We start from the raw sequence: 15,209 nt of genomic DNA, 5'->3' as shown, positions 1-15,209 counted from the left end.
AATGAACAAGGTATTGACTTATACTTTTTGTGTGCCTCCCTGCAATCCAGTGTGACTTCCACAGCATTGCCTCTTGGATACTGTTTTATTAAACCAGAAACATGAGCTTTGGATACCTCATTTTCTTTTATTTTCAGCTTCCTTTCCAGATTTAATTAATTTCACTTACTGCTTAAACCATCACTTGATTTTAGGAAGTTCATTTGCCATCTGTTCCTTTGCCCTGATACTTATTCAACATTTATTTCCTATTTATTTATCCGGCTTTTGTTCTCATAATTCTTAATGTATTTATTTATCTGGCTTTTGTTCTCATAATTGTTAATGTATACGGTGTGTATGTCAGCCTTTTAACTTATTACCAGGGTATAAGGTGGACTATTTGATTAAGAAATAACAGATTGGATCTTTTCAAAATGTAATATGCTATATACATTTCAAGTGCTTTGTGGCCAATTCTTTTTTTTTCATTTTATTTCAGCTACTATAAAAGCTACTATGTGACCTAATATAGCAACATCACTTTAATGATTTAAAAATCCAAAAAAATTCTGCAGCATTGGATTAAAAAGCAAAAAAAGTCTTTAGCTATTAAAACATTGATCGTTATTATGTTACATTTGTCTTCTTGTAAGTTTAAACAAATTCTTAGCTTAGTAACTTTCAGAGTGCTTCAGTGAAGCATGCAGGGGTTCATAGAGGCAGTATTGATCATTCATTTTTAAGCATTTTTTTTTTTTTTTTTTAGTAACTTGCAGCTGTTACAAAGTTAGAAAACAAAGAGTATTTCAAGTATTTCCTTAAAAAGATGAAGGAAGTCTTCCAATAGATTTCCCCGATTTGGGGAAAATAAAGTTTATTTCTGTATCATTAAAAATTGTAGCATACGGTAATAAAATAGCTGCTTAATAGACTTGATTTGGCTATGCCATATGTCAAACCATACTACAACACGTAACTATATGGGCAAGGGGAAATCTTTTGGCTGGCTGAATAAATCAAATCAACAGGAGGCAGATTGACAAGAAAAAATCAAATTTAATATTGAGCCATGGGAACTTGACGTACATGAGAGAGTCAGAGACCCCACATACATGAGAGGTTAGAAATAGAAAGGGGGATTGAGGTATATAAGACATCCTGAGCTAGGGATGACGTAAGGTGCCTTGGGGCTTCCAAAGGTCATTTCAGGATAAGATGAGCAGAGGTTTAGTAACTAGAGGTTTGCCCTGCCCTATATATAGATAGGTTAAAAGAAGTTATGTCTGATAATCTCTTATGGGCAAGATCTCTAATTCAAATTCTTCTAGGTAGTTGGGGGGGGGGGGGCAGAAGTTTCTCTTCAGCCTGAAGCTAAAATTGCCTTTAGCTCAAAGTAATCTGCGTACCATTGAGGCACATCTTGGGGTGGTGAGTTCTGGATCCCCACAACTACATCCTGTAAAATCTGAAAATATTTGCTATTCCTACATCATTACAGAGGTTGTACATCCGTATGATGTTCCAGAATTACATTTTGAGCAATTAGATTTTAGGTATTTTTCATTCCTGTGTCTTCTGGTAGCAGCTCTTAACAAAGTAACATTATATCATTTAGGTCAATTTTGAGGAAATCTGTTAATTTTTTTTGTATGTTTTTAAAAGTCAAAAATCAAACTCATCCTCCCCTTTATGGTTTCGTATGGAAGAACACACAGTAAATAAATTAAAAACAATTAGTATATGCCTGCTTCTCTGTGCCTTGAGAGGAGAGGATAAAGGGAAATGGGCCTACGTGGTGGGTGGCAGTATAAAATTTTACCACTGATTTGGAAAGCAATTTGATAACATCTCAGGGACCATGGGAATTCTTATAACCTGTGACTCAGTTAATTCTATCCTCAATGACTAACCTTAAAAGAATTAGGTTACTGATTTTTATTGCAGTAATCTATACTTAAAAGCATTAATAATAAAACAATTTGATTTTTCAATAAGAAATGGACTAAGAAATTAGTCCATTACATCAACTTCATTGATTATTAAGAAGGCCATTAAAACAAGAAACATTGGTTAACTACATGGATTAAAGTTAGTAATGTGATACTTGAAAATAATCAGTGCCAAATAAATGTCTATATAAAATGGATGTGAATATGGATAATTAATGGTAGATAATACAGGTAAGAAAACCGTTGCTAGGGTGTTAAGCATATGGATATATATTTTAAAATTTCTCTTTAATGTTGTTATAATGTTTTAATAGTTTCTTTTTAAAATAATAAGTATCCTGAAAAAATCATCACTGTCTCCCTCTTTGGTCAGGTATTTTCTGGTACTTTCTCACCTTTGAAATCAAGCGCCATGACCTCCATGGCATTTATCATATTTCACTTCATATCCTGATTAAATCCTTCCAAGCAGTGCCATAATACAGGTTTTCTAGTACATTTTTTAAAGGAGGACACTGACATACAGAGGGTTTAAGCAACTTGTCAATACTGCACAGGTAGCAAATGGTGGAGTTTGGGTTCCTCCAGATTTATCTGAATCATAAATTCCTTGTTCTTAGCCAATATTGTATTTCATATATAATTATTTAGTTACTCTCTGCAGCCCCTGGCATAGATAACTTGGCATAGTAGCATCTTACAATTTGAATTGAAATGAACAAAGGTAAATTGTGCCTTATTACTTCAATTTCATTAGTGTCATAGGCTTTTCAATATGTGGTTGTATATTTAATAAAACATATTTAACATATATTATACTCAGTGTTTTTGACATATACAAGAAATGGAGTATTCAGCTTTTATTTAAAAAGAAAAGCTAGGTTTTTCTCTTCTCCAGACTTGAAATTGCAAAATCCTTTGTTGTCTTTTAACTACTAACTCATATTTTTCAAGGAAGATGGGAGGTTTTATGCATCTTGACACCAATATTTCATTACTTGTTCACTGTCCTTTTTTAAAAAAGTTCAGTTGTAAGTTTCATGAGAATGGAGATCATGTCTATACAGTTGTGGTAGGTACTGAAAAATGTACCTACCACATTTTGTTGGTTGAATGAAGGAGACACATTTTTTTATTGCATAAGACAAGCATTATTTAGTCCTTATTATACTGTATTTAATTGATTTTATAGATGATGAATTAGAATGTCTTAATTTGCCCAAAATTGTGAGTTGGATTCTAACCCAGGTTTGACTCAGCCATTTGCTTTTACCCATTGCTCCACCCCATCCTGTGCGGAAGGATCTAGTAGTAATGAAAATAGTTTGAGATTGAGACACGTGTCTGTAATTATTTAGGTTTTTAATCGTTATATAATTAGCAGTATAATTTGTATGATGTATTTCATCTTAACAACATTCCATTTAAAATTTAACTATTGGTTCCATGATAGCTTTGCCCAAGATGCAAAATATAATGAAAGTTACATTCCAACACTTGTTTCATTACCTGGTTGGACTCCCACATTAGTGTGTTGCTTTAACAAACAAAAATTGGTTCTACTGGCACACCTCTTATTTTCACAGTTTTGAAAGTGTTTGAATTGCTGTGGACACTAACTTTTTTAGAAGTGTTTAAAGTTCTTATGTGGTAAGTAAATATAATATATATGGTCATGCTATCTGCCAACTCTTTATATTTTTCAAATTGTAAAATTTATTTTATAAAATGTTCTTCATTATTTATGAGACCATTTAATGAGTTTCTTGTGTTAGGTATCTAGGGTACTTGAAGTTTTTATTACAGATCTAAGATTATTTTCCTTTCTTAACATCTTTCATGATTAATGTAGAATATACATGTAATCATCAAATTTAGATCACTTTAGCTCTTAAAATAAATTTAAATACATAATTGGTAAGCAAGAGCCTCCAATGGAACAAGTTGCTATAAGCAATACTTGTACTTAGTGTTTCAGTATGTGCTATTGAAACTTTTCAACATTGATCCATAATAACAAGCAACTTAGTGAACTTATTACCAAAAAAGCCTGGTAAAAATTTTGGCTCTTTTGAGTGTACTGAGAGATCTATCAAAAACTTATCTAACGTGGCGAAAACCTTTTTCGTTTATTTCTCTTTATGACAAGTGTAAACTATTAAGGTTAAGTGGGTGGGGCAACCGGAAGTAATTACTAAGGCCAGTGGCATTTTTGTGGTTTAATAAAGGCAGAAGCTAATTATTCAGTTTTTATTTAAGTGAAATGGTGCCAAAAAGGAGGTTCCTGCAGAGCAGCTGCACTCCTTCAGTGTTACCCTAATTTACCAAACACACAACTGTCACAAACAAAACTTTTAAACTTGATATATAGCCACAAAAGTAAGGAGGCTTTTGTTTGGAGTGCATGCAGAAGAACTCCTTTATACAAATCAACCGGCAGATGACGGACAATGATGAAAATTTGATTCTTTGAAGTCATAATAGTCATTGAAATGTGTGAAATTCTGGTATTGAAAAGAGAGCGGCCAGCAAGACTCTAAATCCTGGGTGGTTGCAAGAAGCTTGCTGGGAGGTTTTTCTGCATTTTGACACCAACTTCCCATTACTTGTTCCCTGCTTCCTTTGTTAAAAAAATAAGTTGAATTCACACAAGATAAATAGGGACAGTTGATAACCGAATCATACAGTTTTTATGCAGAAAACTAATATTTTATAATGGAAATTGATATTGGAAAGAATAACATTCATTTATATATACTGACATATACTTTCTTAATGATTTTTTGAATTTCTCTCCCAGTTATCTACGCTTTCTACTGAAAGAGTAGAACTTTGGAATTATGATATGCATTTTTTCAGTAGCAAATTTTTATTTGAATGCCATTTAATCTGAATCATAATTAGTTTTTAAAATGGCATATTATACATAAGATTGTGTTTCTGAAACTTTAAGATAGTGACATTCTTTAATTATGGGAATATAGGTTTCTTGTTTGACACAACTGCTTAAAAATTAGTTTTAAAATTCAGTAAGTCTGTATATTATCTATAAAGTAACTTGCTTTATTAGAATTTACAGATAATTATTAACTGGTGAGTCTTGAGGTTCTTCAGGTGCCAATCTGAAGGCTTTTCATATCTTACCTGATTTAACTTTTTGTAATCATAAAAAATTATGAATGATTATTTATAAGTTAACTATCTTACCAATAAAATGAGAAATCTGTAAAAGGCAATAATGGCATAGTCAAAGCATTTGTGTCTTTTATAAATAGATTTTTTAAAAATGACAGATGATTCCAATAGCAATACAGAAGTAGAAATCTACAGAGAATATCACTAGTTCAATACAGTTTAAGTCATTTGCAGATGTTTTATTTTTGTTTTGCAAAAATTAAGTCATAGGTAGTTCAGTGAGAACTTTGAGGGAAAGCAAAGCATTAATAACACAAGAGTTCAACATAGTGTCTCATAGTTCTTTTGAAGTATTACATTGTTTTAATGGAATCTTGGAGTGGGAACTTTAGCCCATTGAAATGTCGCTTAAAGGACAGGTTCTTCTGTCACTAGCTGAAGCTGTATGGATGAAATGATAACAATAGAGTGTCGTAATGCATTTTAAAAGTTTAAAAGTGTGAGAAATCAGTTTGTCTAGACTAAGAGTGTGCCTACAGGGACTAGGAATTTTAGAGCTTCTGTGCCCTTTAGGTGTCAAATACGTGAGAGATGCCAAACCTTTTTATTCCCTGCCTTTGGCAGCAGCTCAGTTCCGCCGCAGTACCTCACGTGCAGGGATTCCATGTCAGAACAACGTGGACTTCAGAATTCAGAAACTCATTTGTTTGAATGCAGCTTTAAATTGGGGGAAGATATCAACAAATAATTGCCATAATTTTTGGAAGCTGGTAGTTAGGAGTTCAGAATATAAAGAGCTTAGCAACATTTTGTAGCTACTTACTTTAAAGAGGTTTTCCATCCTGAAAAATCATTCTATCCCTTCCTGCTTTGATAATACAAATCACTATATTTTCCATTTTTGAAGCTTCATTTGTTTTTTAATTACTTTGGCATATATGCATCACATTTAATTGACGTTTACAAAGAAAAAGTGTTTTTCCTATGAGCTCATCTTCCTGAGGTAACTGGTGATAAATGGTTCCTTTTCTATAGGTCTTAATTTGAAGAGCCGCCAATTTATATAGTTGTAGATTTTATGAGCTAAGCTCAGATGGATGGGTTGCTGTGGAATTTAGAAATTATGCCCCCCACCCCCATAATTTTGTAACACACTTATATTGTTTGTTCCCTGCTTGAACTATAGCTGAGGAAATAGTACATATTAACATAAAGATATATAATGTTAAGTAATAAGTTACTATGACAAATTACAAATGCTGTAGTGAATTCAAAGGAGGAAATAAGTATTGAGGACTCCCCAGGAGTTAAGTCTTTTTCAAGCTCTTGAGTAGAAGAATATGCTTTAGAAAGTCATTAAATATAATAATACTGGAAATCACGTTTCTTTGAAGTTGAACTTGACAATTAAAAATGGCCAGTTAGGGCGTTTGGGTGGCTCAGGGGATTGGAGCACTGTGCTCCTATCGCGGAGGTCGCCAGCTGGATTCCCACATGGGCCCCTGAGCTGCGGCCTCTACAGCTAAGACTGTTAACAATGGCTCTCCCTGGAGCTGGGCGCCGTGAGCAGCCGACTGCGGTGGCGACTGACTGCCTCAGCCGGGTAGAGCACAAGGATCATGATACCATGTTTCCCCGAAAATAAGACCTACCCCAAAAGTAAGCCCCAGTTAAGATCGTCAGCCAGACGGACGCATTTAGTACATTATGGTGATGTTCCAGAAGAAGATGACTTGACTATATTTGAATAAATGTAGATTGCTGTACATGAAAAAATAAGACATCCCCTGAGAATACACTCTACTGCGTCTTTTGGAGCAAAAATTAATGAGACCCTGGTCTTATTTTGGGGGAAACATCGTGCCAACATGGGCCAGGGAGCTATGTCCTCCACAACTAGACTGAAAACAATGGCTTGAATCGGAGGCGGGGGGAATCACCAATTAAAACTTACATTCATATCTTTAAAAGGTATATACCAAGTGTACTCACTTTTATTTTATCCTATATTAAAATAAACTTTTAAAAAATGTAATTACATGCTAGAAGTACGTATTTGTGTAAATGTTTGTATGGATCATTTTGATAGTTTCTCCAAACAGACAAGTTTTGACAAAGTAAACACATCTAATTATTGGTACAGATGGAAAGGTATTGGGTTAAGCAGAGAATTGGTTGCCAACTAAAATAACTTTAAAAACTGTGCTTTTAATCAGTGGGTAGAAAGACTAGTGGAATCAGAAATACACTTACAGTTTTCCCAGTACGTACTACAGTGCTGACTAATTCATGAGTCCACAACATGGATTAGAGTGGAACTATAAATAAAGATTAGCCTTTAGAATTAGGGGATATGTTACAATGAAATTAAAACACAAAATGGATTAAATTTTCTGGTTTTTACAAGTTTGGTATAATCATTTTCATATTAACTTTGTTCTTTCTAACCATTCATTCATTCATTCATCCATCATTCATTCATTTATGTTGTTACTGTTGTTCAGCATCTTAATTGTTTTAAAATGCCATGAGTTAGACATTATTTTAATAATTTTATAAGGCAACATTTGTTGATCTATGTGTTTACCAATTTCTTTATCTTTTTAAAATAATTTTTAAATTTTTAAAATTACAGTTCACATATATTAGTTTCAGGTAGGGTTTCCAGGCAGGAATTCCCACCCATTCTCAGGAAATTTTTTCGCTTTTCCGTTCCCAAATCCCGAGAAAAGTTAGTCGGGAAATTGTGAAAATCTGCTCTTTGAACTCAGGTGGTTTTGGTAGTGTCGGCCGTCACTTTGTGGAAATGATTCATTGTGGAGAACAGAAAATAGTTTGTATCTCGGGATTTGTGAACAGGAAAGTGAAAAAAATTCCTGAGAACAGGTGGGAATTCCTGCCTGGAAACCCTAGTTTCATGTATACAATATAGCGATTAGACATTTACATATCTTACAAAGTCATCACCCGCTAAGTCTAATACCCATCTGACACTATACACAGTTATTACAGTATTGTTGACCATATTCCTTATGCTCTACTTTATATCCTTGTGACTAACTTTATAACTACCAACTTGTACTTCTTAATTCCGTCACCGTTTCCACCTATACCCCCAATCTCCCACCATCAATTTATTCTATCAATGTCAACCATCAATTTATTCTGTCAACCATCAATTTATTCTATCAATGAGTTTGTTTCTATTTTGTTTGTTCATTTAGTTTGTAATTTAGATCCTACATATAAGTGAAATCATATTGCATTTGTCTTTCTCTGACTTATTTCACTTTGCAAAATACCGTCTGTGTCCGTCCATGTTGTCACAAATGGCAAGTTTTCATTCTTTTAAATGGCTGAGTAATATTCAGTTGTATACTATATATACACCACTTCTTCATTTATCTATTGATGAATACTTATGTAGCATCCGTATCTTGGCTATTGTAAGTAATGCTACAATGAACATAGCAGTGTGTATTATCTTTCCCAATTGGTGTTTTAGATTTCTTTGGATAAATATCCAGAACTTATATTCTGGGTCATATGGTAGTTCTATTTTCAACTGTTTGAGGAATCTCCATACTGTTTTCTATAGTAATGGTACCAGTTTACAATCCCACCAACAGTGTACGAGGGTTCCCTTTTCTCCACATCTTCGCCAACACTTGTTTGTTGATATAGTTATAACCATTCTGATAGGTGTGAGGTGGTATCTCATTGTGGTTTAATTTGCATATCCATGATGATTAGTGATGTTGAGCATCTTTTCAAATGCCTGTTGTCCATCTGTATGTCCTCTTTGGAGAAATGTCCATTCAGGTCTTCTGCCCATTTTAAAAATCTGTTTGTTTTTGGTATTAAGTTGTACGAGTTCCTTATATAGTTTGGATATTAACCCCTTGTAGGTTGTTTCATTGGTGAATATCTTCTCCCATTCAGTAGATTGTCTTTTCGTTTTGTTGACGGTTTCCTTCACTGTGCAAAACCTTTTTAATTTGAAGTAGTCCTACTTCTTTCAATTAGCAATAATCGCGCCTCGGATAAACCTCATTGGCTACGATACTGCCACTGCGCAAAGCTAGTCCTACTTCTTTATTTTATTTTTTTGTTTCCTTTGCCTGAGGAGACACAAAAAAATTATATTACTAAGATTGATGTCAGTTTGTTGTAGCTGTTTGCTTGCGGGTTGTGAAAGAATTCATGAGGCAGGTAGAAATACAGAAGGAAGATTTATTAAAGTAAGGTGGGTAGGCTGGGCAGAGTGCTGGAAACTACTGCCTTGAGTCTTTGTTTTGTCTGAAGCTTTACATTTTCTAACCAGGATGTAAATTGCTTCCGCCTATAGTGGAATTTTCTGTTGAGTTTGGCTTTGTCCCTTGGGGTGGGAGAATGTGTGCTTAAACTGCTAATCTCAACCTTTGCATATGTTATGTGGATTTCTGTTGGAGCAGGAATGGATCCCATACACATGCAAAACCTCTCCTAAGCCATAGGGCCAGCACTGGCTGAAATAAACAGAAACATTGAAACTGGTATGCATAGTAAATGTATAGTAAACAGAGTCATTAAGGTTTGGCAGGGGAGGAAGGCAAAGAAAAGAAAGAAAACTTTCAAAAAGTCCCAAGCTAAATTACACTTGTTAAATTGAATTATACCAGAAATCCAATCTCAAAATAGAAGATTTAGTGCTACCATTATAATCCCCCTTGTCTTATCAGCGTTTACTTCCTATGTTTTCTTCTAGGAGTCCTGTGGTTTCAGTTCTTACATTGAAGTCCTTAATCCATTTTGAGTTTGTTTATTTATTTATTTATTTATTTATTTATTTATTTATTTATTTATTTATTTTATAAATTTTATTGGGGAATATTGGAGGACAGTGTGTTTGTCCAGGGCCCATCAGTTCCAAGTTGTTGTTCTTCAGTCTAGTTGTGGAGGGTGCAGCTCAGCTCCAAGTCCAGTCACCATTTTCAGTCTTTAGTTATAGGGGGTGCAGCCCACCATCCTTTGCGGGAATTGAATCAGCACCCTTGTTGTTGAGAGCTTGCGCTCTAACCAGCTGAGCCATCTGGCTGCCCCTTCGGAAGCTCAACGGCAGCTCGTTGTTTTCAGTCTAGTTGGAGGGCGCAGCTCACTGGCCGATGTGGGAATCGAACTGGCAACCCTGTTGTTCAGAGCCTGCTCTCTAACCAACTGAGCCATACGGCTGCCCAAGTTTATTCTCATGTATAGTGTAAGAAAGTACCCAGTTTCATTTCTTTGCATGTATCTGTCCATTTTCCCCAACATCGTTGATTGAAAAGACTGTCTTACCCGATTGTACATTCTTGCTTCCTTTGTCGTAGACTAATTGATCATATAGGCAAGGGTTTATTGCTGGCCTCTCTATTCTGTTCCTTTGGTCCAGTGTCTGTTTTTATGCTAGCACCATGCCACTTTGATTATTATAGCCTGGTGTGTTGGTGGGCACCACAGTATGAGCTCAGGCCAGCACCTGTTGTGCCAGGTTTTGGGCTGCTTAGTTGAATCTATGTTCCAGAACACCACTGGCTGCAGCTTATGCCAGCTTTGGGGCCTCCTTATGGGTGTTACAATGCAAGTTGAGACTGGTTGCCACTTGTGCTGGGTTTATGGTAGCTTAGCAAGAGAGGTACAGGGTATTCTGAGGCCACCTGCTTCTTGTTTGGGGTTTGTGGACCCTGGAGAGATGTTAGGAAATTCAGCAGCATGATCCAAGGGAGGCTGCTGATATGGAGGAGCCACTGGAAGGGGTTAGGCTGGGCCCTTGAGTTGGGTGTGCTGGGGTCTCAGGTAATCAGAGCTGGGCAGATGGTGTGAGCCATGTTAACGGAGAGCTCAAATTTGGCACCACCTGCGCTGTGCCAGCTGGGTTGGGGAAAGGCTAAAGAAAGGAACCATTACACCTGCCAGCACTTCAGTCTTGGAAGAGCTGTCCCAATCTTTGCTCCTCCTGCCATCATAGTGAAGCTAGTAAGTCCCTTCCTCCCTGTATGTCCCTGGTGTGTTTTGATCTGCTGTCTTCGTGCTGGAGCCCAAGGCGAGTCAGTTTGAGAAGTGAGTCTGCTTGGGATCTTTAAGACCGGTAGCGCCTAGGTCTCCAGCAGCCCTCCATCTCACTAGTATGCAATCCCCTCTTGTTTTCACAGCCAGATGTTATGGGGATTCCTCTTCCCGGCCCTGGAGCCATGGACTAGGGAGCCTGCTGTGGGGCTGGCACCCCTTGCTCCTGGGGTGGGGGGGGGATGACTACACAGCCAAGATATCCCTCCACAGCCCTCCTACCAGTGTGATGTGGCTTCGTCTTTCTCTCCTTAGTTACAGGACTTCTGTTCAGCCAGTCCTCAGGGGGTTCTCAGCGATGTGGTTCTATAATTTAGTTGTGATTTTGATGTGGTTGTGGGAGGAAATGAGCACAGTGTTTGCATACTGTGCCATATTGACTGGAAGTCTTAACCAATTATTTAAAATTTACTTCAGTAAGCAAACCACGATTTTAAAATGCTTCATTTATAAGTATGATATGTTTGTGATCTTACTTTGATAGAATAAAGTATGTTCCATTACTAAATGGAGGCTTAAATTCCAAATTATTATTTTGTGTTCTGACTGGTACTATAATTTGATAAATATATCTAATCAGTGGCATCAAAATTGTATGAATTCATCAGTTGAGCATTTGTAACGATAGATTTATTGAGCAAGTCAAGAAAGTTACCTTTGTTTTTATTTCACATTTCTGCAAAAATTGTACAACTTTTTCAGCTTACCTTTATGAATAGATTTGATGTATCATTTTCTTTTTAGTCGGTTTCACCAAAGGGAGATAAATAAAAATGCTAATTAAAGTTGTTAATTGATTTTAATTTTTTACAAAAAGGTTTAATTGTTTACAGAAAGGTTGAGGCCTTCTTCCGAAGGGGATGCTTTTTTGTAATCTGTTTGACACAGAAACCACTGGGAATAGATTTTTGTTAAATTTGAAATTTAGTCACTTTTTATTTCTCCTTACTTTTACATTCTTGCTGTGCTTACCAGTTAACACCTGCTTATGAAATAAGAGTCTGTTGAGTATAGGCTCTTCTACCAGCAAAATTTTCAGAAATTACCAATACTTTGTTGGACAAAAGGGTCCTAATTTTTTTTTTTTTTAATGAACCTTTTCCTCTGTATCCTAACACTCTTCCAATAGAACTTTCCCAAATATCAAAATAGAAATTTATATGGTAAAATAGCAGCATAGTGAAATAAACCAGAAAACTTTTAACAAAACCCAATTTACAAATAAATCTGAATAAAGTTGCATGAATGTAGAAAGCATCAAAGTATGGTATAGTGTATATGGACTGTTAGAAATGTGTTTGCTTGTTTTTCTGTAGGATATCACTACTTTAACTGGCGTTCCAGAAGAGCATATCAAAACTCGAAAAGTCAGGATCTTTGTTCCTGCTCGCAATAACATGCAGTCTGGAGTAAACAACACGAAGAAATGGAAGATGGAGTTTGATACCAGGGAGCGATGGGAAAATCCTTTGATGGGTTGGGCATCAACGTGAGTACTTTAGTTTCATTTGAATATTGTTTTCAGCTGTCTTTTTCTGTGTTGATTTTCCTTTGAAATATACTGATTTTCAAGCTTTCATGTACAGTATGCTTTATGACAGTACTTTTTGAGATAATTTGTGTATCACCATGTTCTATTACACAGACATATTACATTTATTTACATATATATTTAATATTCACATTAAGTGTGGCTCAGCACAGTAAACCATAGAAACAGTCTTTTTCAGCGTACTGTTTATTGGATAAAAATGGCTCACATTGTGAGCACTGTTAGCATGTTCCCCAAGCTATGTACGTTAAGATATACTATTTAAGTAGTGTTCATAATCAGTGACACTTTTACTTATTTTAAAATTAAAACTTCTTCACCTGAAATCTATGTAATTTTACTAACAATTGTCACCCCAATAAATTAAAAAAAATTAAAACTTCTTTATAAAGTATTTTTTTGTTTGTAAGGGGAGGAGACTAGTTGAGTTTAGATATGAGCTATTTTGAGGGGAAATTGTAACTTGCTGAGATTTGTGATTAGTAAATGTACAGTGCAGTGGAATAAAGTGCTCAGAAATTCTGTGGCACCAGTAAAACAGTGACCTAAATCTCTATGGTGGAATATGGCCCAGGACTGCCTCTAGTTGAATAAAAGAAGCTGCTACTAGAGAAAACAACCAGATTAGCTAGAAAATTTTCATTCTTATTGAGGTTTCTAGAAAACTATGTGTGTGCAGTCTCCAGTTGAAGATAGTTACCAGTTTAAATTGTCTCACTTTAGAAAAGTGTGATATTTAACTTTTTTCCCTGTCTATATACCTGGGAGAAATTTTGTTAAAGATATCTGCTGTGTTGCAATTTAAATAGAATGATATTTTATTTGGCAAAATGATACATAGGCACAATTTTTTAGTGTTTCGTATCTTTAGATTTTATATTTTACGTAATATATAGTGTTGTAAATCATGTTTGTGGAGACTAAAGAAATTTATAAGAAACAACTTTTCATACCCAGTGGTTGAAATGTTATGATTACTCTTTTTTAAGTCGCCTGAGACTATAACGTGTTCATCTCTTTGCAAGTTTCATCCATTGCACTATTTATTTATGGCATTTGGTTCATTTTCAGTTGGGGTTATTATGCATAATACTAAAAGGAAGATTCTTGTACATACCGTGTTTCCCCAAAAATAAGACTTAGCCAGACAACTAGCTCTAATGCGTCTTTTGGAGCAAAAATTAATATAAGACCCAGTTTTATTTTACTATAATATAAAAAGACTATGTCTTTAATGTAATGTAACGTAATATAAATATAATATAAACCGGGTATGATATGATATGATGTGATATGATATGATATGATATGACATAATGCAATAGAATATAATACCAGGTCTTATATTAATTTTTGCTCCAAAAGACGCAGTAGAGCTGATGGTCTGACTAGGTCTTATTTTCGGGGAAAACAGGGTATGTTTTGGTGAATGTCTGACTTCTTGTTAATATGCCAGTTAACCCCTGAAACATTGGTTATCAGTTAATTGTCAAACCTATGTATATTAAGAAGTATCAACACCCTATCAGTTCTCTACCCCTTATGCTTATCTAGTTAATAGCTGTGGCAATGAGATGAGTTTTGTTCCAGCAGACAGTTAAATTACCAGTAGATCACCTTGAACTTGTGGAGTATATATTTTATGCTTTGTTAGGGTAGGTCTGTTTCAGTTTTACCTCTGGTCTTAGTTCTGGAACATTAGAGTTAAAAAATAAAAAGGCGTGGCCTTTCTGGGGTTTTGATAGAAAGCTCAAGGTGTTTACCAAGTCCTCCTAACTCTGTGGGACTCCAAACTCAGCCTCCCCTGTAGCAAGTAGACAGCTGCTGAAATCTCCGCTCAGTTCTTTCAGCCTTCTCAGCTATTGTTTTAGAACCTTGCCTATTCATGTGCAATTTGAAAGTTCCCAGTTCTGCAGATTCCTACTTTTTTCTGTTTTCACCCCTAAATTTCCAGCTGCTCTGGTGATCCTAGACTCCAACTCCAGACTCCTGGTGCTGGTAAGACGAGGGCTTTCTCCTGAGTTCTTGGTTCTCCTAGCCATCTGGACTAGAGGGTACCTTTAGAGGAAAAACTGTACAAAACTTGATCTACTCCAGTGTAGTTCCTTTCTTTCAAAGGTTGAATCCTTTCATTTCTTTCCTGCTTTTTGGTCACTCTCTGGTCCCTTCAAACAGTTGTATTTTCCTGTTTTGTCCAGAGTTTATAATTATTATATAATTGTGAGGCAGGTAAATCGGATTTTAATGGCAGGCAAATCTGCCATTACCCAAATTAGAGCCTCAGTAATTGAGAATTTAGCAAAGAAAATCTAAAAATATAGGCACAAATGGTATTTAGTAAAAGGAGATTATGTACAATTGGGGGGGTTGGATACAAAAGACTTTCGGGAAAAGATTGGTACCCTTTGAACCATGAGAAATGGTTGGGATGGACTGTACCCTGAGGTAGTGGTCTCCCAGTATATTCCAAGCGGAAGGAACAGATTGGGCTGGTGGGAACTGTAGGG

At 35.6% G+C, this 15,209-nt stretch overlaps 1 protein-coding gene across 1 annotated transcript in view; it reads left to right on the top strand.

Annotated features, from left to right (window-relative positions):
* Nucleotides 1–15,209, top strand: part of NDUFS4 (NADH:ubiquinone oxidoreductase subunit S4) — a 92,207-nt gene that overhangs the window by 52,876 nt on the left and 24,122 nt on the right. Inside the window, exon 3 of the mRNA XM_081054449.1 lies at nt 12,467–12,639. Within this exon, the coding sequence (XP_080910575.1) occupies nt 12,467–12,639 (173 nt within the window). The remainder of the gene's footprint in view (nt 1–12,466; nt 12,640–15,209) is intronic.

Source organism: Rhinolophus hipposideros (genome assembly GCF_964194185.1).
Source record: "Rhinolophus hipposideros genome assembly, chromosome: 7".
Lineage (NCBI taxonomy): Eukaryota > Metazoa > Chordata > Mammalia > Chiroptera > Rhinolophidae > Rhinolophus > Rhinolophus hipposideros.
Note: the sequence above shows the minus strand (reverse complement) of the source record. Positions and strands in the feature narration are given on the sequence as shown.